Source organism: Vulpes lagopus, chromosome 18 (assembly GCF_018345385.1).
Source record: "Vulpes lagopus strain Blue_001 chromosome 18, ASM1834538v1, whole genome shotgun sequence".
Classification (NCBI taxonomy): Eukaryota; Metazoa; Chordata; class Mammalia; order Carnivora; family Canidae; genus Vulpes; species Vulpes lagopus.
Window position 1 is genome coordinate 27,445,664 of NC_054841.1, and position 24,603 is coordinate 27,470,266.

Sequence of the window (24,603 nt, forward strand, 5' to 3'; positions counted from 1 at the left end):
CTGCCTTCAGCTCAGGTCATGATCCCAGGGTCCTGGAATCAAAGCCCTGCATCAGGTTCCCTGCCTCTCCCTCTCCCTCTGCTTCTCTCCCCTCACTCCCAACCCATGTTCACTTGATTTCTCTCTCAAAATAGAGAAATAAAACCTTATATATATATAAAACTAATTTCTAAATAACTTAGGAGACAAGTAAAGAAATCAAAGTCTAGGAAGTTTGTACAAAGCACACAGCTGGTAAGTGGAAACTATGCTTGAATTAAAAATAAGGCCTGTCTAGGGCAGCACTACCCAACCAAACTTTCTGCTCTGTACCCTGTTAATACAGTGGTCACTATCTGCACATGGCTACTGAGAACTTACAATCAGGCTAGTACAATCAAGGAGCTGTATTTTAAAATTTTACTCAATTTTAATTAATTTGTCACACATGACCAGTCACGGCCCTACTGAACAGCACAAGGCCAGAGTCAAAGCTCCTATATCATGCTGCCTAGTTAGCTGGCAGCTTTCAAAATTACCAAGTCATTTTCAGTGAGGAAATGCTAAAACAGTTTTAGAATTTATTTCCATTTGATTTCTTTTATTCATCAGATGACCAGAAATTACCTATTAGATTGCTTTCCTCAGTCATCCAGTTAATTTTCAATTGCTATATATATATATATGTATGTATGTATATGTATGTATGTATATATGTACATATATATATATTTTAAACAGGTAATAGACTCACATGATATAAAATACCAAAGGTTCATAAGAGCATATAGTAAAAAATTTCTCTTGCAAGTCTGCTTGGCCAATTTATGGTACCATTTTGGGGGTATAGCCCTCCAGAAATATTTTATGCATGCATATACATGAATAGAAATGTTTAAGAATGTGCATATAAAAATCATATATATGAATGTTGATTATATATAATTATATATTCTTGTCCACTCCTGGTCTTGGACATGGTTTTGCATCTTGTTCTTTTCATTTCACATTATTATTTTGGAGTTGGAGCTAAAAAAGTACATGAAACACTTACTTATTCTTTTTTCTGGCTATACAGCTTTCTACTGAATGGATATCCCATAATTCATATAACCAGTTCCCCATTAAGAGCTGTTTTCAATGCTTTGCTCTTACAAATAAGGCCATAATTAGCAGCCTTGGATATACATCATTTTGCCCATAGGCAAGATACCTAGAGGATAAGTTCTAGAAGGTAGCTAGTCCTTAAAAAAAAAAAAAAAAAATTGTGACAATTCTCTGAGGGTGTCTAAGTAAATGTCCTTACTACCACAAGTACACCCACATGAATGTTGCCTACATGTACAATTCTTAGGGGAAGAGCATATAGTTTCTTTTACAAAACCATGTACTCTGGGGATGCCTGGGTGGCTCAGAGGTTGAATGTCTGCATCTGCCTTCAGCTCAGGGCGTGATCCCAGGGTCCTAGGATCGAGTCCCACAACAGGCTCTCTGCATGGAGCCTGCTTCTCCCTCTGCCCGTGTCTCTGCCCCCCTCTCTCTCATGAATAAATAAAATCTTAAAAAAAAAAAAAAAACAAACACCATGTACTCTGTACAAAACCTCACTAATTCATGATGACTCAATAATAACAAAGAATAATTTCATACAAGGCTTTACAAGTTACTAGGCACATTATAGATGCTCTGAAGAACCATTCTTATACATGTATATACTTATGTATAAACCCTACCTTTAACCCCACTCCCAATTTCTTAATCTTGTTTATGAGAATCATTTAACTACCGTCACTCTAAACTGTGAGATGAAAATCTTATTTTACTCTTCACGGTTTGTTGGGATATTCAAATCCCTATGAGAAATTTTTGGGACTCTGGCCTAGAAGGAACTGTTGATACAATACTCAGTGTCACTAAAGTATACCAGTTATCAAAAACCATGCTGAAACCTGGTAAGGAGACCACACAGGTCAGTACTGACAAGAAGATAATCATTATAGAAAAGAGAAGGGCCGTAAGAAATCAGGCCACAGAGAGGGGGGAAACTAAGAATAATAACTGACTTCTACTTCTGTCCCCCTAGGAAAGTTAGCAGTGAACTGACCTGACATCATATTGGCGCTGCTGACAGGCGTACTGCCCCCTGGCATGCTAGATGAGCCCATTCGAGCCTGGTCCTTCACAACAGTATCTAGAAAAGACAAAGGGTTAGGTTCTGTTACACTTGAAGGTAACAGTATGGGGCCTTTAAGCAGCCACCCTCATCCTCTGCATTTTACTTAGAGTCTATGTTATTCCCAGAAGAACATAAGGTGCTTAAGAGCCTTCACCATGAATTAGACCAGTAATATAAAATAGGACTATCAGGACACCTGGGTGGCTCAGTGGTTGAGCGCTTGCCTTTGGCTCAGGTTGTGATCCCTGGGTCCTGGGATCAAGCTCCACATCAGGCACCCTGTGGGGAGTTTGCTTCTCCCTATGCCTATGTCTCCACTCTCTCTGTGTGTCTCTCATGAATGAATGAATGAATGAATGAATGAATGAATAAATAAATAAATAAATAAATAATAAATAAAATCTTAAAAAAAAAAATACGACTATCTTTCCTGTCAAACTGTGGTAAAGACTTACTCTTAAACCAAATTGGAGGAAGATATAATCATCTACAGTAGAGCTAATTTTTTTTTAAAGATTTTATTTATTTATTCATGAGAGACACAGAGAGAGAGGCGGAGACACAGGCAGAGGGAGAAGCAGGCTCCATGCAGGGAACCTGATGTGGGACTCAATCCCAGGTCTCCAGGATCATACCCTGGGCTGAAGGCAGCACTAAACCACTGAGCCACGAGGGCTGCCCAGTAGAGGTAATTTAAAACAAAAATAATCTTATTAGGTTTTAATGAGATAATACAATCTAACCTGGCCAAGACAGTAATATATTACCAGAGTGAACTGCTTTTACTGCAGTCCACAGCTCAGCGGGTCAAACATGGAGCCAATGTGGCCAAAGCTACAGGTTTGTGCAGGTTGATGCTATGAGCAGACTTCACTCTCCATTTCAATCAGCCTGTCAGTTTGCTTAAGGTACAGAAGACCTAGCAAGATTATAATCGGTTCACTACAAAACAACCACAGTACTCCCCAAGGAGTGATCTAACACTGAGGCTAACATCACAGTGAGGATGAGGTGGGACTAAGTGGCATTTTCACCCAGGACAGCACAGTGAGCTATGCTCATAAACTTAGGTCAAGGTGTTCATATGATAAGATGTTCAAGCCTCCTTGGCTTTGTCCAATGAATGAGTACCAGACAAAGTCAGTTAAAGAGCTGTTATTCTAATCCAACCACTCCAGGCTTGAGAACCATCACCCACATAGGAAGAAAAGCAGTTTACTCAGGAGTGATCATGTAGTAGATACTCTGTTAGATAACTCGACTCCTCCCAACAATTCTGCAAGACAGCTGCCATCACTATGTCCATGTGAAGAAACCAAGGTTTACTAACTTTCCTGCAAGCTAACTACAGCTGGGATTTCAATTCTGCTGGACCCAGAGCTTTCTTCACAACACATATTCTCCCATGCCTTGTATAGGTGGCTGGGTGGGCCTGCATAGGCTCTGTGGACTGGACAGTTGGACTCACAGAAATAGGGGTGCTCCATGGCCTCTCTTGCCGTAAGCCGTGACTGGTGGTCATATCGCAAAAGCTTGTCTAAGAAATCCAAGGCCTCAGGGCTGACAAGGTGTTGGTTTTCACTGTGGACGAAGCGTTCCCATCGCTTACGGGAGTGTCTGTAGAACCAAAGGGAGAATGAGAAATGGACCAACAGGCATAAAAGCCCAATCAATAACAAAGAAAGATCAAAACTCAAGAGAGTAGATTTTGTACCACTCTGCCACTAGGAAGACAATAAAACTAATTGGAGATTGGAATTAGCAAAGTCGCAGAAAAGAGAAATCTGAGTCCCGAGGATTCTACAAAACATAATTCAGGTTACTTTATAGGATTAAGTGCTCCTGTGTAGCAAAAAGGTCAGGAGGGTTAATCTGACCTCTTTCCCATCCCCACATAAATTCCTGGCATCTCTGCTGCTTGGCCAGCAAAAGCCTTTTCATCAGGCAAGTCCACTTCCTCCAGTTAAGTGGTTTATGAATTCATATTTTGTCTAGTGCCTATTGTCAGAGTCCACCGTCTGCAAATCAGTCTTGAAGCATGCATTTCCTTTTTCTATTATTCTTTTAAAGAAAGAGGGTTTTGTCATTTGGAGAAACAAGCTAAATCAAGAGATTCTGATTTTTGACCAACTATAACCATTCTCCTGGAACCTATAATTCACTTGACAGAATTTGCCAACCATACTCTCCACTTTCAGACTCCTGATAAGTGAATCTGGGAAGTGGACCACTCAGTCCAATACTTTTACTACAGGCCTGCCCATGCAACACCCTGCATCAACCAGATCACTGACACACCTGCAGTGTTGGCAAAGAGAATGTAACCATTTTGAGGATCCAAAGTATCTGTTTACATCCAAGTGCTAAAGCACAGAAGCACAGATTTTGTTTTATGGCTTACCTGCCCAAGATATCATTGAAACGTGGATCTAATTCAATGTTGTATTTGTCAATATAGTCATATAAATCTTCTGTCCCCAGAACCTTGGCTATCCTCACCAACTAGGATTGAAAAGACACAAAAGCCCACACCACAAACATGTTACATAATTAAATCAACCAGCCATAAGTGAATAACAGAAAGGGGTCACTATGGTTAGACGTATGAATGTGAACTCCTCACAACTTATTTAAAATTTCTGTGCACGGCAGGAAAGAATTTCCACACAAAATTCTCTAAATTATTACTCAATATGAAGGTGTCAGGAAAAAAGCAAATAGTCTTGTAACCTGGTTCCTTCCCCCTTAAAAGGTCTCTCTGGTCAAGCATTATTTCCCCCACCTCACAACCCAACTGAAAATGTCATTTCTTTTGGGAAGCTGCTCTTGTACATTCAGACCACTACTATCACTACAACTGACTTTTGTACCTGGTCTACAGCTCTACTCTGACATTTATGACTGTAACTTATTTCCTTATATGTTCTGTTCCCTTACTGAATAGAGTATGAGCTATTTGAGAGAAGGGACTATTCTTTTTTTTTAATTCTGTATTCTTCATTCCTGCATAGTCCTGACTACAGACTTACTGATTTTAACTAAATTCAGGTGGCACTGACTCATAAAAATGGTCATTGTGCTCCACCAAGGCAACAGTACCTTCCACAAGGTCCTAGAATCATTCCAGGTTCTCTTGAATGAAATGGCCCCTTGATCTTCAAGGGGAAGTGGAGCTAGTATAAAAAAACACCAACTATATTTCTACAGACAAACATCAACTTAATCCATAAAAAGAGACAAAATGAATCATAGAAATACCACACACAAACCAGTATGTTGGAGGAAACATTCCCACCATGCTGGGGGAAACAACTCTAAAGAAAGCTCACCACTAGGAGATTCTAAGGTAATGTCCTATTTCTTAAACTATTGTTCCTTTAATTGTATATTGTTTTACAAAGTAATTTACACATGTACCTCACAATAAAGCAAGCACTGCAAACTAAAGACTAGGAGAAATACTCTGATTTCAAAAGGCTGAACTGGTAGATTTCAAAACACCAATAGGAAAATCAGTCAGCTTGGCTGAACAAGGGATAAACTGAAAATTATGCTAGGGCCCTACCCTAAGAGGTTCTGATTCAACAGGTCTCAAGTGGCGGGCTGGTCACCTGTACAATTAGCAAGATCAACAGTAGTTTCTAATGGGTAGCAGACCTGGTCATCACTAAGTTAGACCAATAAGTTCCCTAATGGGAACAATATTTATCACCTGATCATAATTGTCATGTCCATGGAAAAATGGCTCCTTCCGGAAGATCATACTTGCCAGCATACAACCCAAGCTCCACATATCCAAACTATAATCGTACATCTGCATTAAAGTAAAAAAGTCAGTTATCATACATGAAATATGAATATCCTGTCAAAATAAAAAATTGTTCTTTACTATTAAAAAAAATATATATCATTCCATTGACTCAAAATCCAAAAACCATTAACACCTTCATGTATTTTCAGTCTTTTTTTCTATGCTTCCACCCCACTTCTACCCCATTTTTTACTTTCTCCACTTACCTAAGAAGGTCTCAAATTGTTACAGCACATGGAAAACTTTTAATGTGTAGCATTATTTTATTGCATAAATGTTTCAAAATTTAATCTTTAATTCCTCCTATAATAAAACAATGTGTATTGTTTTTCATCATCATTATAAATAATGTGAAAAACATTTTTATGTACAAAATGTTTTTTGAGTTCAGGCTTAAATAGCTTTGGGGTCCCAGAAAAGCAATTTCTAGGACAGAGACCCAATGCTGTAAGGTATCTGGATAATAACACCTGGGAGGACTAGGAATGAAAGGTAATACCAAGGATTTGTTTCTGTAAGGAGAAAGAGGGTTTTTTCCCCCCTTTCTTGGTAAGGAGAAGGTCTTTAGAACACAATTTAAGAAAATCACAAGAGAACATTTTTGAGTTTACATTAATGTTGGTTAAACCTAGCGTAAAATTCTCAAACTAGCTCTGGAATTTCTGATTAGAAAAAGTATCTTTGGTGTACTTTCTCTTCAGTCAGATCAAATGTAGATTTATTCTTATTCTCCCAACATCATGACAATAAAAATAACACAAGTTATGATGAAGTGTTCCATATTTTATACTCCTATGAGAGGGCCAGCCATGTATGTGCATAAATGGCCTACTCAAAAGCACAAACATGACATTTTTCAAGTGTAAAACATAGGACTGAAATTTTATCTGCTCTTCTCTTCTCACCTGATAGTCTACAAGTAGCTCAGGACCTTTGAAGTATCGGGAAGCAACTCTGACATTATATTCTTGGCCAGGATGGTAAAACTCAGCCAAACCCCAGTCTATTAGTCGTAGCTGAAAGAAAAATAGAATCATGAGCAATTTTATCTTTCAAGCTACCCCTCACACTGCCATCAGAATACTCTTAAAAAAAAAAAAAAAGCAGCCATAATGCTCTCTTATGGAAATATTTCCAGTGACTACCTAGTGCATTTAAAATGAAAACCAGACTTCTTAGGGCATCTGGGTGGCTCAGTCAGTTAAACATCTGCCTTTGGCTCAGGTCATAATCCCAGGGTCCTGGGATCCAGCCTCACATCAGGCTACCCGCTGAATGGGGAGAGTTTGCTTCTCCCTCTGCCTCCCCTCGCTTGTGCTCAAGCTTTATCTCTCTCAAATAAATACATAAAATCCTAAAAAAAAAAAAAAAATCAAACTTTTTGGCTTGGCATATAGGGTCTCCATGATTTAGTTCCTGTGCTCTAGTGAGACTTACAGTTACTGAAAAAAACCACCTCAATTTGCGCTTCTGCACAATTTCTTGAACTGCTCCTCTAACTAGAATGTCTTCAATTGTCCAACCTAGACTCCTAAATAAACATATCCCCATCTTTTGAGATATTCAAGTTAGCCCTTCAAGTCTTTTCTAATTATCCAAGTAGAACCAACCCTTGTCTTTAGCCCTGACCCTCAAATATGTTTAACAGAATCACAACTTTTTTTTTTTTTAAGATTTATTCATTCGAGAGAGAGAGAGAGAGAGAGAGAGAGAAAGCAGAGACACAGGCAGAGGGAGAAGCAGGCTCCATGCAGGGAGCCTTCAGGATCAGACCCTGGGCTGAAGGTGGCACTAAACTGCTGAGCCACCCGGGTTGCCCCCAGATTCACAACTCTTTATATTTGTTTTCTTTCTTTCTTTTTTTTTTTTAATTTTTATTTATTTATGATAGGCACACAGTGAGAGAGAGAGAGAGAGAGAGGCAGAGACACAGGCAGAGGGAGAAGCAGGCTCCATGCACCGGGAGCCCGACGTGGGATTCGATCCCGGGTCTCCAGGATCGCGCCCTGGGCCAAAGGCAGGCGCCAAACCGCTGCGCCACCCAGGGATCCCTATATTTGTTTTCTACCTTTCTTTTTAAATTATACACTATAAGTTCCTTGAGGGAAGAATGTATAATTAATTCACTTCTGCAACTTTTACAATTCAGCATGATGCCCAGTACATACAAGGAAAATATTTGTGGGGCACCTGGGTGGCTCAGTTGGCTGGGCATCTGACTCATGATTTTGGCTCGGGTGTTGGTCTCAGGCCCTGCGTCAGGCTCTGTGCTCAGAACAGAGTCTGCATGTCCCTCTCCCTCTGCTCCTCCCCCTAATCTCTCTCTCCCAAAGATAGATAAATAAAAGCTGAAAAAAAAATTTGCTGAGCAAAATGAAGGGAAAAGCCAAACCAAAAGCTCTCATCAAAATGTATCCTCAAAATGGAAAACGAAGTAGACAAGACCAAGAGGCAACCTTATTTGCCCACTGTGCAAAGCATGACCATGATCTGAAGAATGAGCAGTAGGGCTTGAGTAGTGCCTGACCACTCTGACACCATCTCTGTAAGTTCACTGTTAACTAGGTACATGTTTTCCTTGTTTCAGTACAGAAGGGAAATGTAACAAAAGTTACAAAGAAAACATAATCGTTGTATCCTTTTTCTTTTTACCCCTTTAACATTAGTGCTTCAGAGTTCTCTTTGACCTTTTTGTATCAACAGGTACTCCCAGATGACCATTTCTGGTTTGTGGCTTCACAAATAGCATCTCAGCCTTTTTTTTTTTTTTTTTTTTTGGGTAAATATTTTATTTATTTATTAATGAGAGACACACCGGAGAGGTAGAGACACAGGAAGAGGGAGGAGAAGCAGGCTGCACGCAGAGAGTCTGATGCGGGACTCGATCCTACAGCTTTAGGATCCCACCTTGAGGCAAGGACAGAAGCTCAACTGCTGAGCCACTCAGGTGTCCCATCATCTCAGCCTTTTCCACCTATACTCTCTAGCCTGTGCCTCCTGCCAACTGACTCTTGCAATTGTCTAACAGACCAAAACTAAACCTTTTAAAAATTATTTATTTATTTGAGAGAGAAAGAGAAGGAGAAGGAACATGAGCAAGGGAAGGGTGAAGGAGAAGCAGACTCCCCACTAAGCAAGGAAGCCTGACTTGGGGCCCAATGCCAGGACTCCGGGATCATGACCTGGGCTAAAGGCAGATACTCAACCAACTGAGCCACCTGGGTGCCCCAAAACTAAACCTTTGATTATCCCTGCAAACCTACTTTTTACCCAGCCTCTCCCTTCTCAACTAAAGATAATTCTATTCATACTTTCATTCAGGCCAAGAATTTTCACCCTGGATTCTTATTTCTCTTATACTCCACTGCAAATTTGTGAATTTGCCCTACCCTATTCTGACCATAAGCATCACATCCACTGCCATCACCACCTCTTATCTGACTTCCGCAATAGCCTTTTTTCCTAACTGGTCTCTTTGCTTTCACTTCTGCCCTCTACCTGTTCTCTACAAATCAAAAGCTTTTCATTTAAAAATGATTATAAAATCACACTAAGTTGGAGATGTTCTGTGTATCCTTTACCCAATTTCCCCTAATGGTAACATCTTGTATAACTACAGATCTTATTTTCCAGTTTTACGCACATGCATGCATGTAGTTCTTACAACTTTATCAATGCATATATTCCTATAACTCAAGAAGATACAGAACTCTTTCATCACCAGAGATGTCCCTTGTGCTATCCCCTCCCCTCACTTCCTAACCTAACCCCTGGGGCAACCTCTCTGTTTTCAAGCCCCAATTTTGTCATTTTGTTAATTTTTATTTTTTTAAGATTTTATTTATTTACTCATGAGAGACACACACAGAGAGATACAAGTAGAGGCAGAGGGAGAAGCAGGCTCCATGCAGGGAGCCCGACGTGGGACTCGATCCTAGGTCTCCAGGATCACACCCTGGGCTGAAGGCAGTGCTAAACTGCTGAGCCACCAGGGCTGCCCTAATTTTGTCATTTTGAAAATGGACTCATTGGTGGAACTTTTTATCACTGCTTTTTTTCACTCAGCATGAAATCCATCAAGTTGTGCATTATCACTAGCTCTTTCCTTTTTTGTCTCTTTAAAGATTTATGTATTTATTTGAGAGAGAGAGAGAGAGCACACATGCATGCAAGCAGAAGGAGCAGAGGGAAATAATATCCAAGCAGACTGGTGCTGAGTGTGGAGCCTGACACGGGGTTCAATCTCACAACCCTGAGATCAGGACCTGAGCCAAATCAGATGCTTAACTGACTGAGCCACCCAGGGGCCCCAGTTCTTCCTTTTCTTAAAAGATTTTTTTTAAATCTTTAAAAAAATTATGTACTTACTTATTTGGAGGAGAGAGCAAGCAAGAGCACAAGCAGAGGGAGGGGCAGAAGCAGGCTCCTTGTTTTTTTTTTTTAATTTTTTTTTATTAATTTTTATTTATTTATGATAGTCACAGAGGGAGAGAGAGAGAGGTAGACACAGGCAGAGGGGGAAGCAGGCTCCATGCACCGGGAGCCTGATGTGGGACTCGATCCCGGGTCTCCAGGATTGCGCCCTGGGCCAAAGGCAGGCGCCAAACCGCTGCGCCACCCAGGGATCCCGCAGGCTCCTTGTTGAGCTGGAAGCTCTACTCGGGGTTCCAACTCAGGACCCTGGGATCATGACTTGAGCTGAAGGCAGATGCTTAACCAACTGAGCTACCTAGGAGCCCCAAAATATTTTAAGTAATCTCTACATTCAAAACGGGGCTTGAACTTACAACTCCAAGCCCAAGAGTTGCATGCTCTACTGACTGAGCCAGCCAGGCACCCCTAGTTCTTTCCTTTTTAATGCTGAAGAATACTACATAGTAATAAAATGACATGGTATAGCTATACCACAATTCAACCATTTGCTCATTGAAGGACATTTGGGCTTTCCCCAATTTTGACCTATTACAAATAAAGTTGTGTTCATGTATAGATTTTCGTGTGGACCTAAGTTTTAGCTTCTCTGGGATAAATGCCATATTCCTGGGATTGTTTAGTATACATGATAGGGTTTTAAGAAACCTACAAACTAAAAAACAACAGTCTGGCATTTTTTTCTTTAAAAAAGATTTTACTTATTTTTTTGACACAGAAAGAGAGCACACGCAGGTGGAGTGGCGGGCAGAGAAAGGAGGAGAAGCAGGCTCCCCATAGAGTAGGGAGCCCAATGCACGACTCAATCCAGGATCCTGGGATCATGACCTGAGCCAAAGGTAGATGCTTAACTGACTGAGCCACCCAGGTGCCTTTTAAAAAAGAAAAAAAGAAAAAAGAAGAAAAAGATTTGAGGGTAGCCTGGGTGGCTTAGCGCCACCTTCAACCCAGGACCTGATCCTGGAGACCCAGGATTGAGTCCCACGTCAAGCTCCCTGCATAAAGCCTGCTTCTCCCTCTGCCTGTGTCTGTGCCTCTGTCTCTCATGAATAAATAAAATCTTAAAAAGAAATAAATAAAATGAAATGAAAATTAAAAAAAAAAAAAGATCTGAGAAGAGAGAAAGACAGCTTGAGTTCGGGAGGGTCAGAGGGAGAAGATGACTCCCCACTGAGCAGAGAGCCTGATGCAGGGCTTGATTCTAGGACCCTGAGATCATGACTTGAGCTGAAGTCAGACACCCAACTGACTGAGCCACTCAGGCACCCCAATCTGACATTTTTCAAAATGGCTGTGCTGCTTCATGTTCCTGCCGGCAATGCATGAGACTGAGTTTCTCTGCATCCTTGCCAACATGTGGTATTGCCACTATTTTAATTGTTCTAATAAACGTGTAAGGAATTTTTGAAAATAGGAGAATGTCAACCCTCTGTTCAAACCTTGCATAAAAAAGCTCTGCACCTTCGGAAAAAAAGGCCTGGCAATGACCTTTAGGTTTTACATGATCTGGTTCTCTTTACCTTGCAGATCTCATTTCATTCCTCTCCTCCCTGTTGATTTTATTTGTTCCAACATGCCATGCACTTTCTTGCCTTAGGGCCTTTGCACCTGAGATTTCATCTATCTGGGACACATTTGTTTTTGAGATTACATGGCTGGTTCCCTCAAAGTGTCGTTAAAAATGTTACCTTCCCAAAGAAACCTTCCCTTTACAACTTTGCTTAAAACCACAACACCCTCCACCGTTCCCTATTCACGATTTACTTTTCTTCCATATCACTTTTTTTTTTTTAAAGATTTTATTTGACACAGAAAGAGCACAAACTGGGGAGCAGCTGGCAGAGGGAAGAGAAGCAGGCTCCTTGCTCAGTAGGGAGCCCCTTACAGGGCTTGATCCCAGGACCTGAGCTGAAGGCAGATGCTCAACCAACTGAGCCACTCGAACACCCGACTTTTTTTTTTTAATAAGAATCTGAGAGCAAGCACATGTGCGTGCATCAATTGGGGAGAGGCAGAGGGAGAAGAGAAGCAGACTTCCCTCGGAGCAGGGAGCCTGATGTAGAGCTTAATCCCAGGACTCTGAGGTCATGACCTGAGCTGAAGGCAGATGGTTAACAGACTGAGCCATCCAGGAGCCGCTCTTCCACATCACTTAACTTTCTTTTTTTTTTTTTAATTTTTTTTAAATTTATTTATTATAGTCACAGAGAGAGAGAGACAGAGGCAGAGACACAGGCAGAGGGAGAAGCAGGCTCCATGCACCGGGAGCCCGACGCGGGATTCGATCCCGGGTCTCCAGGATCACGCCCCGGGCCAAAGGCAGGCGCCAAACCGCTGCGCCACCCAGGGATCCCTCACTTAACTTTCTATCCCACCAGCCTCCCACAAATACAAGCTTGCTATGGACAAGAATTTTTTTGTCTATTTGTCTCACACATCCATCCCCAGTCTCTTGAACGATACGTATTATATAGTTTGAGTCTAAAAGAATATTAACTGATGAATAAATCAGCTATGTCCCCAAAGTCTATAATGGATAGCCATCACTGCCTATAAAAGGTGGGCTTGGTAACCTTAAAAAATGGACTATAAAGCTATGTGGTCAGTGCAGGTCTATTAAAGCATCTGTAGAGTTTAGGGGCCTCATGACACTTGTTAATAAGCAGCAGCATTTTCTGAGTATCTTATCTACATTACAATTATGTAATAAATTAAATTTTATTTTAATAAAGTATAATTCGGTATACTTAATTCTCACAATAACCTAGTGGTACACAAAGCAATATTATTATACTCATTGTATAAGTAAGAAAAAGGAAGCAAATGAGGAGAAAGCAGTTTCCCCAAGAGACTAGTTATTTAATAAATGAAACCAGAAGCCAGCTTTCCTGCCTGAAGCTAATGTTTTGTCCACTAATTAAGGTTTCCTTCCTTCTTCTTCTTTTTTTTTTTTCTTTAAAGTAATCTCTATGCCCAAGGTGGGGCTTAAAATCACAACCCCGAAATCAAGAATTGCATGGTCTACTGACTGAGCCAGCCAGGTACACCAAATCTGTTTCCTTCTTTATTTTTTTATTTTTTATTTTATTTTTTTTTTTCCTTCTTTATTTTTTTAAAGATTTATTTATTTATTCATGAGAGACAGAGAGGGGGGGGGGGGGCACAGACACAGGCAGAGGGAGAAAGCAGGCTCCATGCAGGGAGCCTGACATGGGACTCGATCCTGGGTCTCCAGGATTACATCCTAGGCCAAAGGCTGCGCTAAACTGCTAAGCCACCCGGGCTGCCCATCTGTTTCCTTCTTGATAGTATTCTTAGCAATAGGAATACTGATTTCAACATTCTGATTTGTTAACGAGTTCATTCACTTAGCAAATATTTATCAAGTGCTTAATAGGTACCAGTGATCATGACAGATGCTAGGAATAAAGTGTTGAAGATGAGGTGATAACTCTATCATACTAATAAAAAACACTTGGCAGTCTATCGCTTTACCTTTCTGTGCTCATGATCAATCATGACATTATGGGGCTTCACATCTCTATGCATAATTCCCATGCTGTGACAATAATCCAGGGCCTGTAGGAGGAACAGGTAAGAAAGAAAGAGTTAGTGTACTGGAGTGATAGTCTTAAAGCTTTCTAACTTTTTCCTCTATAGTTTTCCTAGCCTCACAATACCCATGGGAGTCAGAGTTAGGACAATCACTACCATGTTATTCTTCAGAGACCTGTTCAAGATCCTATAGTCAAGCAAACTCAAGTCTCTGAACTTCACGTTCTGTTCCTACCTGTCGTTTCAACATTGTTTCTGTTAAAAAACACCCAGTGTGCAGCACATCACTGCCAATCTCTCCCACTTACCCAAAGGCTGGATTATTTTCACATAGGACCCTCAGAAGAAAATTGGTCTGTACTACAAACCTTTCATTCAAAGAACAATAATCTTCTACCAGTTAAGAGTCCACAGTAGAGGTTGGCAAACCATAGCCCACTGGCCAACTATGGCCTGCTGCCTATTTTCATGAATACTGTTTTACTGGCGCCCAGCCATACCTATTTGTTTGCATATCGTTTCTGGCTGCTTTTGTGTTACCACAGGAGATATGAGTAGCGTGAGAAAGACCCTATGGCTCACAAAGCCAAAAATTTATCCATGTTACCTAATTTATGACATCAAATCTGATTTGAAAACTATGTCCAATCTCAAACTAAGGTGAACTGAGTAGCATAACCTTTGGGGTTTGCTAATTCCAGCCTTCAAGCCAGCGGATGTCACTAGCCAAGTTTTTTTGTTTGTTTGTTTGTTTGTTTTTACTGGCCAAGTTTTTGTCCTTCCTGAAGGGCAACTTGGGTTCCTATGGTTCCCAGGACTAGACAAGTATATCCCTAACTTTGTGAGGTCCTGCTTGCCACAATATTGCATGAGCCAATGGAAATATCAATTATCTCTTCTAGCATAGTCTCTTTAGGGCACTATTAAGGTTCAAATGCAGGCTTTATAGCCACCCTCATTTGGTAAGAAACTTCAGCCACCTCTTAGCAATTTTCTCATCTATAATGCTGATCTTAATGCTTACCAGGAGCAAGATAGTGATCCCACTTTAGAAGTCAAAGTCCACTCTAAGTAAGCAATCTCTAAGCAGAGATTTACATAATCCTTAGGACAATGACCCTTTGAGGGCTGCATTAGTTTACTGTTTTACTTGTTGAATTTTAAGTAAAATAACATATACCAGAAACTAGCATATCAGAAATTATTTTTGTAAGTTTTGATAATTTAATTGTAACTTTCATAGGAGCACAACAGAAATTACAAATATTTTTTAAAGTATCAGCTCACTTTTAAATGTTTCTAAATCACATTCCTACTAGACTCTATTCCATAAAACCACAAGGGTTCTGATGCTATTAACTTATTAAATCTTATATGGAGAGGCTCCTCCTTTTTTTTTTTTTCCCAAGATTTATTTATTCATGAGAGACACAGAGAGAGACAGAAAGGCGGAGACAACAAGCAGAGGGAAAAGCCAGCCCCATGCAGAAAGACCAATGTGGGACTCGATCCCGGAACTCCAGGATTATGATCACGCCCTGGGCCGAAGGCAGGTGCCACACCACTGAGCCACCCATGGATCCCCCGAGAGGCTCCTTCTTTTAACATACTTTCAAAGGTAATTCACTGGCTTTTCCAGTTAATTGGACTATTTAACAAAAGGAAGATCAAACTAAAGACATTTAGTATTTTCAGGTTCCCTTACCTTCAGAATCTCATACATGTAAAATCGAATATCATAGTCTGTTAACGTCTGGTACAATTGCTGTTAAAGACAAATGCAACATTTGAGCCATGAAATAATGCTAATGGGAAGGCAATTCTCATCTTTGTAGTAATTCAAACTCAGATTTGGCTCATTTGACACTGTTCCAAGGTCTGTCTGTTCACCAGTCTCTGCTTCTCCAACAGAAAATATGCTTTTTAAAAGAGATACTTTGGGTTTTTAATCCTATACGTAAAAGTGAACTTATTTAAACTTGTGTTGCTCAAGCTATAATGCACTGTTGGGAATATACCAATTTATATATGCAACATGCATTAATGTTATACATTTGCAATTTAGTCTGCTTTTCATTTATCTCCAGACCTTTTCATACAAGGCATTTTGGCCTCAGTAAGGTATTAACCCATCTTTGGCTTACATTATAAGCACTGTGGGTCACTAGTGGGTATGCAAGATGGCTTGCTGACAAATCTGTCAATTTAACAGAACTATTCCTGTCCCAATTTGAAAGTTAACTCCAAATGACTATCATGTATCCTTTCCAGGTTCCAAAAAGTTGCAGATCTTTAAATATCTACATATTGTTAAATGTTTAGTGAGAGCCTATGACAGTTTTCCTTGAAGTTATCATTCTGATTCTAAAACAGTTTTTTCCCTTTTTCCTCCTCTCAGCAAGTGATTCACAGGATTCACCCATTTATTGATACATAACGTTCTTAATCCTAGACTGGTACAAAGGCCAAGTCAAATACCTTTACAGCTTGTAAACCAAGAGAGTGCCCACATTCCTCTGCTATACTGGAATTGAGAATGTTTCAAATAAGCAGGCCACTGAATGGGGTGGAAGTCAGAGATCTGTTGTTGTAGAGGTCTGTATTATACCAGAATTTATACTACCCTTTTGCATCTCCCCCCACCCCCTTCTTTTTAAGATCTATAGCCCAGAGTTTCTGAGGAATCCCAAGGAATAAGCAGTCCTTGCTTGTACATACACAATACATTCCTTCTTGAATATAGTTGTTTTAAAGTGAAATGCCTTACAGCCAGAGCCTGACTAAACATGTGTTGTGGCCTTTTATTAAGTTTGACATCTGTATAATCTGTCAAATGAATGGTAAACATGGTGAAAAGTAAATGTATTGGTAATTAAGGAGCCCCAAATGAATGAAAGAGCAAACTACCAAGATGTTAAAAGCAGACACCGCTTGTACAGCAGTTTCTCTACCTGAAAACTTAGCACTGTAAGTATGAAAAGCTCTTTTTAATTAAGTTAGAAGGAAGCTCTTCTAACGGTAACATCACTAAGAGGCTTTCTATGTGGTCTAAAACCCCAACACCTTGAAATGGTTGGTTATATATTATACCTTGAAGTCTGTGTTGTTTACGTGTTCAAAAACCAAGGCAGGGGTTCGTGACTAGGGGAAAGAAAAAGAAAACACACATTAGCAACAGCCCTGGCAGCTTTAGTGGGCGCAATGTTTGCAGATACTACGTGGTGAATTTAGTAGTCCTCGCCTCAGTAGTAGGAAACCCTCTACTGCTACATGCCCTCCCCACTCTGATCACCACCACACTTAGGTCATTTTTGGGATGGATTTCAAACAGAAGACATGGAGCTGAAGTCTCACCAGGCTCTAGGCAGCCCGACAATGCGCCCATCGCCCATCGGCATCGGACCTGAGTTTGCAAAATGGATTAACACATTTCAGTTTCCAGTGCTATCAGTCTCTTAGCCTAGAAGAATAAGAAATAGTCTGTGGGTGGAGGTCTCTTCGAAAGAAAGACCCAAGCTAGTTAAATGGTATAACTGATTAAGCACTTTTAAAGCAGGACTTAACGATAGAGGGGGGAAAATAGAGGCCAGTTGTGCTATGGGTCAAACACCACCTCAGCCCTAGTGGGCCTTGCCAGCGCCTACTATACTCACCACAGGGTCTTTTACAATGTCTGCCAGTGTGATGATATTGGGACCGCCTCGTAAATTCTCCAAAATCTTTATTTCACGCTTGATTTTCTTCTTCTTTACTGGCTAAAAGGGTAAAAGTATTAGTGAAATGATTTCCAAGTATTTCAATATGTAGTATAATTCATAAATGGCTTACTTAGGAGTTCTTTGAAAGAAGGATATGTGTCAGTCTCATCTCTGAACCCCTTCTCCTAGCCCTGTGCCAGGTATTCTGTAGGTACTTAGCAAATGTTGAATTGAAAGAAAAAAAAGACTTTCATCCCAAACACCAGACCTCTGCAGAACCAGCATTTAATTCCAGTTGTTAATCTTAGTATATTAACTTTTTAAAACTATACAAAAACTAGGAATGTGTATGGTAATACTGAGACATATCTTGTAAACATCTCTTTGTCAATTAGGATAAAGCATGAGCTCTTTCCATTCCTTCCTCTAAACACCCTAGGGGAGCCTAGGTGGCTCAATTGGTTAAACGTCCAATACTTGGTTTTGGCTCGGGTCATGATCTTAGTTGGGAGATTGAACCCTGCCTCAGGTTCTGTGTTCACTGCAGTCTGTTAGGATTATCTCCCTCTCCTCTGTGTATACACTCTCTCTCCCCACCTCTAAAAGATAATAATAAAATCTAGAAAAATCAAAAAAAGTCCCCACCCTACAGAGGGGAAAGAAGTCAGGACCAACAGCAGGGATACCCAAACCATCTTTGTGCAGTATAACTTTATGGGTTAAATGTGGCCTTGAAGTCAGACTGCCTAACATGAATTGCACATTTATTACCTGCTGGCTCTGTGCCAATGGGCAAATTAAGTTCTCTAAGGCTTTCATTATGGGTAAAAATAATCAACAAGAATATATATATTCTGAATCGGTTGGGACATAATCCATAATATCTGTCTAGTTTCATCACCAATATTTCTATAAGTGAACCCTATCCTCCATTTAAAAAAGACCACTCTACAGAGTCCCATGAGTAGATCTTCCATGTTCCTTTGTCCACAACCATTATTTCTACATCTCTTCTCATACAGAAATCCTTTTCATTCTTCTGAGGAAGGCTTTGGTCCAACTCTATCTCCTCCACAAAGCCTTCCTTCTAAATAATCTAAAATAGTGTTGGTCCAAAAGAAATGCAATGCAAGCCACGTGTGTATTTTAAATGATCTAGTAACCACATTAAAAAAGTGAAAAGATGGAGATCCCTGGGTGGCTCAGCAGTTTAGCGCCTGCCTTTGGCCCAGGGCATGATCTTGGAGTCCTGGGATCAAGTCCCATATCAGGCTCCCTGCATGGAGCCTGCTTCTCCCTCTGCCTGTGTCTCTGCCTTGCTCGCTCTCTGTGTCTCTCATGAATAAATAAATAAAATCTTTAAAAATAAAAAAGTGAAAAGAAACACACAAAATTAGTATGTTTAACAAAATATATCCCAAACCTTATAGCCACACATGGCCCATGTCTGCTACCCTAGACTATGCAGGTCTTTCCTAGGGTGTCAGTCACCTTAGACTACTGATACACTGCATGTGATTCTTAGAAATTGCTGTAAGTATGTATCATCTCTTCATCTAAAAGATAAGTGGCTACTAAACCTCATGATCAACAGTCACCTTGATTTTTAAACATACAGATTCCCAGGTCCCACCTAGAATTGCTGAATCAGAATCTTGAGAATAGAGCTAGACAGCTATTCTTAGATACTTCCTAGGTTGATAATCCAGGTCAAGGAACTACCAAACCATACCGCAAAATCTTTTAACCTTTCCTTAAGTCCTAAGCACCTGGTACAGAACACAAGCAAGCAGGTCTTGGATACAGACCATCTTCAAAATCTGGCTTTGTAGCTATGCAGTTTTGGGAAAAGCACTTATATGTTTCTGAATTTAAGCTTGCTTTGAAGAACTGTTGTAACATAAATACCCAAGTTAAAATGGAGGCTAGTTGAAAGTGGACAATAAATGGAAACTGGTGCTAATAGAGACTACCACAGTCCACATCTAATTCAATTCACAACTCTTAGCCTTGCTATTAGAACTCAGTACACTTACTGCGAAGCAGGCTGATCAGAAGTTTTCTCTTTTCGCTTCAACTATCAGATCTCTGTGATCTGCTGGAACATCTGGGAGATCTTTCTACCCTCCGGGAACTAACCATCAGTCTATCCCGATTTCTACTAAATCACTATTTCTCAACTGCCGGTTTAAGTAAAAAAAAATTTTTTTTATAGAATCCTTAAAATCTATAAACTTACAAACCGGTTTGTGATAGACTAGGCAAGTGACTTAAATTTAATATGATCAATGCAACTATTCTGTCTTAAATAGGTGGGAGAAATTAAAAAATTTAAAGTTTTTATGAATGGATTTCATCTATACTTATAATCATCTATATAATTACAGTAAAATATACATTACAATTAGGAAAAGACTGAGCTGAAAACAATCTTGTCAGTCCTTAACTCAAAACCATCAATAACTCCCAATAACCTTGAAGAGATATACATTAACTTTTAAGACTGGAAGGAAATGCAGAGATGATCTTTTCCAGGTGACCACCAATTTAATCTCCCTTTCCAAGCTCACCTCCCAAGTATGATCACTCAGTATCTTCCACATGAAACATTTCACTCGTTTCTTCCTATTTCCTTATCTTGTGCATTCTAAATCATACCTCCCCCTTCTCCACTTCCACCTACACCTACTCAAATCCTCCTTCCATTCAGGGCCTGAAAATAGCTCCTGGGAGCTTTTCCTAACTACCACCTTCTTCTGAACTGTGAAACCTTTTTTATGACTCTAGATAACCTATCACTTTAGGAGTGCATGGGTGGCTCAGTTGGTTAAGTGTCTGTCTTTGGCTCAGGTCATGATCTCAGGGTCCTGGGATTAAGCCCTGCATCGGGCTCCCTGCTCAGCGAGAAGATTGCTTCTCCCTCTCCTTCCTACTCATGCTCTCTCTCTCTCTCAAATAAAATCTTTAAAATAAAATAACCTGTTACTTTATCATATCCTTTTCCATATAAATATCCTACAGTTAAACAGAATTTCAGCCTCCAAAGTACATTTCTATATATAATTTATTTGATCCTCACATCAACTCTGAGAAAGTCAGGGAAAGCAGGATTATCTCATTTGTACAGATAAACGAACACCTTAGATTGGTTAAAAGGACTGTTAAGGTTAATTACTTTTAGAGTTTGAATTAGAATCCACATGTTCTGATTTCCAGCCTAATTCTTTTTTCTTTTTAATACTTACTTATTTATTCATGAGAGGCAGAGACCTAGGCAGAGGGGGAAGCAGGCTCCCTCTGGGGAGCCTGATGCGGAACTCGATCCCAGGACCCTGGCATCACTACCCGAGCCAAAGGCAGATGCTCAACCACTAAGCCACCTAGCATCCTCTACATGTGGTAACACAAATATCAATACTTAAACTTTCTGGTTCCCAAAAGGTGTGCCATGGCACCTCAGCAAGTTCATAGACGCTCTATGAAATTTTCAATTTTTGAAGGAAATACCAATCAACACCCGATATCCACCAGAAACAGAGCATACTATTAGCTTGAGGTAGCTCATAGTTTCAACATTAGATTGCACTACATTTTTGTGAAGCTGGGTTTTCAGTCGTTGCTATGATAAAAAGCAAACACTATACAAAAATCAATGTTGAAAAGGAGGGATCCCTGGGTGGCTCAGCAGTTTAAAGCCTGCCTTCGGCCCAGGGAGCCTGCTTCTCCTTCTGCCTGTGTCTCTGCCTCTCTCTCTGTGTGTGTCTCTTGTGAATAAATAAATAAAATCTTAAAAAAAAAAAAAAAAGTTGGGGATCCCTGGGTGGCGCAGCGGTTTAGCGCCTGCCTTTCACCCAGGGTGTGATCCTGGAGACCCCGGGATCGAGTCCCGCGTCGGGCTCCCTGCATGGAGCCTGCTTCTCCCTCTGCCTGTGTCTCTGCCTCTCTCTCTGTGACTATCATGAATAAAAAAAAAAAAAAAAAAGTTGAAAAGGAAATGAAGCTATTGGTGTCCAATTTATGCCAACATTTGAGAAGCTGTGCAGTGATCGACAGGTTACATATCCCAATACTAATCAATTATGGTTATATAAGGATAAAAGTATTACATATTTTTTAAATCTCTAATATATAACATTTTATGTTTGTTTATTTAAGTTTTATTTATTCACAATAAACACACAGACACACAGACTCACAAGAGACACACAAAGAGAGACAGAGACATAGAGGGAGAAGCAGGCTCCTCTCAGGGAGCCCGATGCAGGATTCAATTCCTGGACCAGGATCACACCCTGAGCCAAAGGCAGATGCTCACTGCTGAGCCACCCAGACATCCTTGTATATAACATTTTAAATGGCACCCATGTCAAAACACTTTGTTATCTGGACATAACTACTTAAAAGTTACTGAGACAATATGGGTGGCTATAAATTGAGAAAGCCTGGGAACCTCTGCTTATCAGTGTCAAATATGTATACGTTCCGATGGCAAGGAATTATATGCTAAGTTCCTAACATATGATAGTGCAGAGTACAGTTATAACTAACTTAGAAGTTGCATATTGGTAGCCCATTGGCCAAACCTGGCCTGTAGAGCTTTTAAAGAAACTCTTGAGGGCAGCCCTGGTGACTCAGCGGTTTAGCACTGCCTTCAGCCCAGGGCGTGATCCTGGAGACCCGGGATTGAGTCCCGTGTCAGGCTCCCTGCAAGGAGCCTTCTTCTTCCTCTGCCTGTGTCTCTCTCTGTGTCTCTAATAAATAAATAAAAAATCTTTAAAAAAATAAATAAATAAAAAAACTCTTGAGCTGGGATGCCTCAATGGCTCAGTCGGGATTGAGCTTCACATCAGGCTTCCTGCTCAACAGTCTGCTTCTCCCTCTGCCCCTCCCCTTGCTCGTGCTTGCTCTCATTCTCTGTCAAATAAATACATAATAAATATTACGTATATTTTAAAATAAATAAATTCAACAATCTTGAGCCAACATTCAACTATATATATTTATGTATTATGTGTATATATATATAAATTTCTACTTTCTTTTTTTTTTTAATTTTTATTTATTTATGATAGTCACACAGAGAGAGACAGAGAGAGGCAGAGACACGGGCAGAGGGAGAAGCAGGCTCCATGCACCGGGAGCCCGACGTGGGATTCGATCCCGGGTCTCCAGGATCGCGCCCGGGGACAAAGGCAGGCGCTAAACCGCTGCGCCACCCAGGGATCCCAAATTTCTACTTTCTTTTTGCAAAAGAATATCAAGTAATACTAAAATTGCACTACTGCAAAACAATTATCAGCTAGAGCTAGAGCACAAGCAGAAGTACCCATCACTCACATTCCCGAATCATGAGTACTGACTGCATGGATGGCACCAGCCTGCCACTTAAAGGTCTGCATTTCTGACTCCTCATCCTTACACAGAAGAGGTAACAATTTCTCGAAAACAAAAGGATGGATTATAACTAAAAATCTAGGCAATCAGTATTAGGTAAGACCTAGGAGAGAGAAGATCGAACCTTTACTCCCTTCTTCCTCCACAATCTAGCTATATGGCTTGAATCAAATCACTTCTCTTGCTTCAGTTTCCTATCTGTCAAATAAAGAGAAACTCTTCTATCCACTTCACCAGACAATAAATAAAAGTGTTAAAGCACTCCAAAAACCCTTTCAAATGCTACTTGAAAAAAAAGGTATTAAAAAAAAAAAATTTTAAGTACGATTACTTAAAAAAAAAAATCTAAATTCCAAATACCTCTGAAATGATAATCTTTCTCTTCTTATACTCACCTTGAGAATTTTAACAACAACTTTTTCATTATTTGTGATGTTGATGGCTTCAAATACTTCACTGTATTTACCCCGGCCTAATTTTCGAACCAGCTGGTAGTCATCTTGATTACTGTGAACAAAAAGAGTCAAAGTCACAATGATTTCAAAAGTTCAAAAAGTTCAAACTATAAGGCACTAATTAACTTTAAAAACTCTACTATCAGGAGGAGTAAAAGAAATAAAAGGTATTTCAAATAATACCCAAATTGGTTTCTTTGTATTTTAAAAACTGGGTCATTAATTAAAAATGTATATTCCAAATCCTAGAATTAGAGAAACTTAAGCCTTTTAATTATTCTGTCAAATCCCAAATTATTTTCATTTCTACTGGCATACCACACATAGTTAGCTTATACTAGGGTTTGTTGTGTGTGTTTGTGTCCAAAAACAGATAACTTTCCCCTGGATAATAATTTTTATATATTCCTGTCCTCTTGTGCCTGGCCCAGTGTTGACACCTAGGAGAAGTCAATACGTGTTGTAAGAATATTTCAATTCAGCCACACTTTGGAAGTAGCTGATTTTTAATGGGCCTTTCTGCAGTTAAGTGGCTTTCAAACATATAAGCTTGACCTCACACTTGTCCTCTAAGGCAAGCCCTGAGAATAGTCCATGTAATGGAGTTTACAAATCACATCACATATCATAAACCATAGTTAGGGGTCCCTTCCTTACTTTTGCCCATATTCCTTGACCACTTGCAAGATCAGAGGTAAAAAAAATAGGGGAAATGCCAACATTTTTTCCCTGCCTCTAATTATACCTTACATGACTTTGCTTTAAAGAATGACAAACATGGTCCATTTAATAAAGCCTAAATTCTATCTACTCTTGCTGGAGACAATGAAAATCCAAGTAACAAACTAGCCATCCATTTTCCTCAAGCAGCTAAAAAGAAAGGGAATGAACAGACAAGGCAAAAGGTACTAAGGACAATGGACAATGTATTAAGGCAGATCTAGGGCAAGGAAGCTCTTCGTTTTGGTTCAAGTCTCCTGTGGGATGGGCTCAGAAAACAAATGCAAGCAAGCAAATAATAGCACCATGCCAAAACCTTGAAAGGGTGGTTAATGTTATTTAAGCAGAACTAAGTGTAAAGCACTCAACTTGAAGAGAATGGTT

At 40.0% G+C, this 24,603-nt stretch overlaps 1 protein-coding gene across 1 annotated transcript in view; it reads right to left on the reverse strand.

The window, feature by feature from the left end:
* CSNK2A1 (casein kinase 2 alpha 1) overlaps positions 1 to 24,603 on the reverse strand; it is a 55,856-nt gene that overhangs the window by 3,276 nt on the left and 27,977 nt on the right. Inside the window, exons 3-12 of the mRNA XM_041732666.1 lie at positions 23,440 to 23,551; positions 17,606 to 17,707; positions 17,043 to 17,093; positions 15,658 to 15,717; positions 13,893 to 13,976; positions 6,872 to 6,982; positions 5,868 to 5,969; positions 4,557 to 4,657; positions 3,624 to 3,772; positions 2,084 to 2,170 (exon numbers count right to left, since the gene is read on the reverse strand). Of these exons, the coding sequence (XP_041588600.1) occupies positions 2,084 to 2,170; positions 3,624 to 3,772; positions 4,557 to 4,657; positions 5,868 to 5,969; positions 6,872 to 6,982; positions 13,893 to 13,976; positions 15,658 to 15,717; positions 17,043 to 17,093; positions 17,606 to 17,707; positions 23,440 to 23,551 (959 nt within the window). The remainder of the gene's footprint in view (positions 1 to 2,083; positions 2,171 to 3,623; positions 3,773 to 4,556; positions 4,658 to 5,867; positions 5,970 to 6,871; positions 6,983 to 13,892; positions 13,977 to 15,657; positions 15,718 to 17,042; positions 17,094 to 17,605; positions 17,708 to 23,439; positions 23,552 to 24,603) is intronic.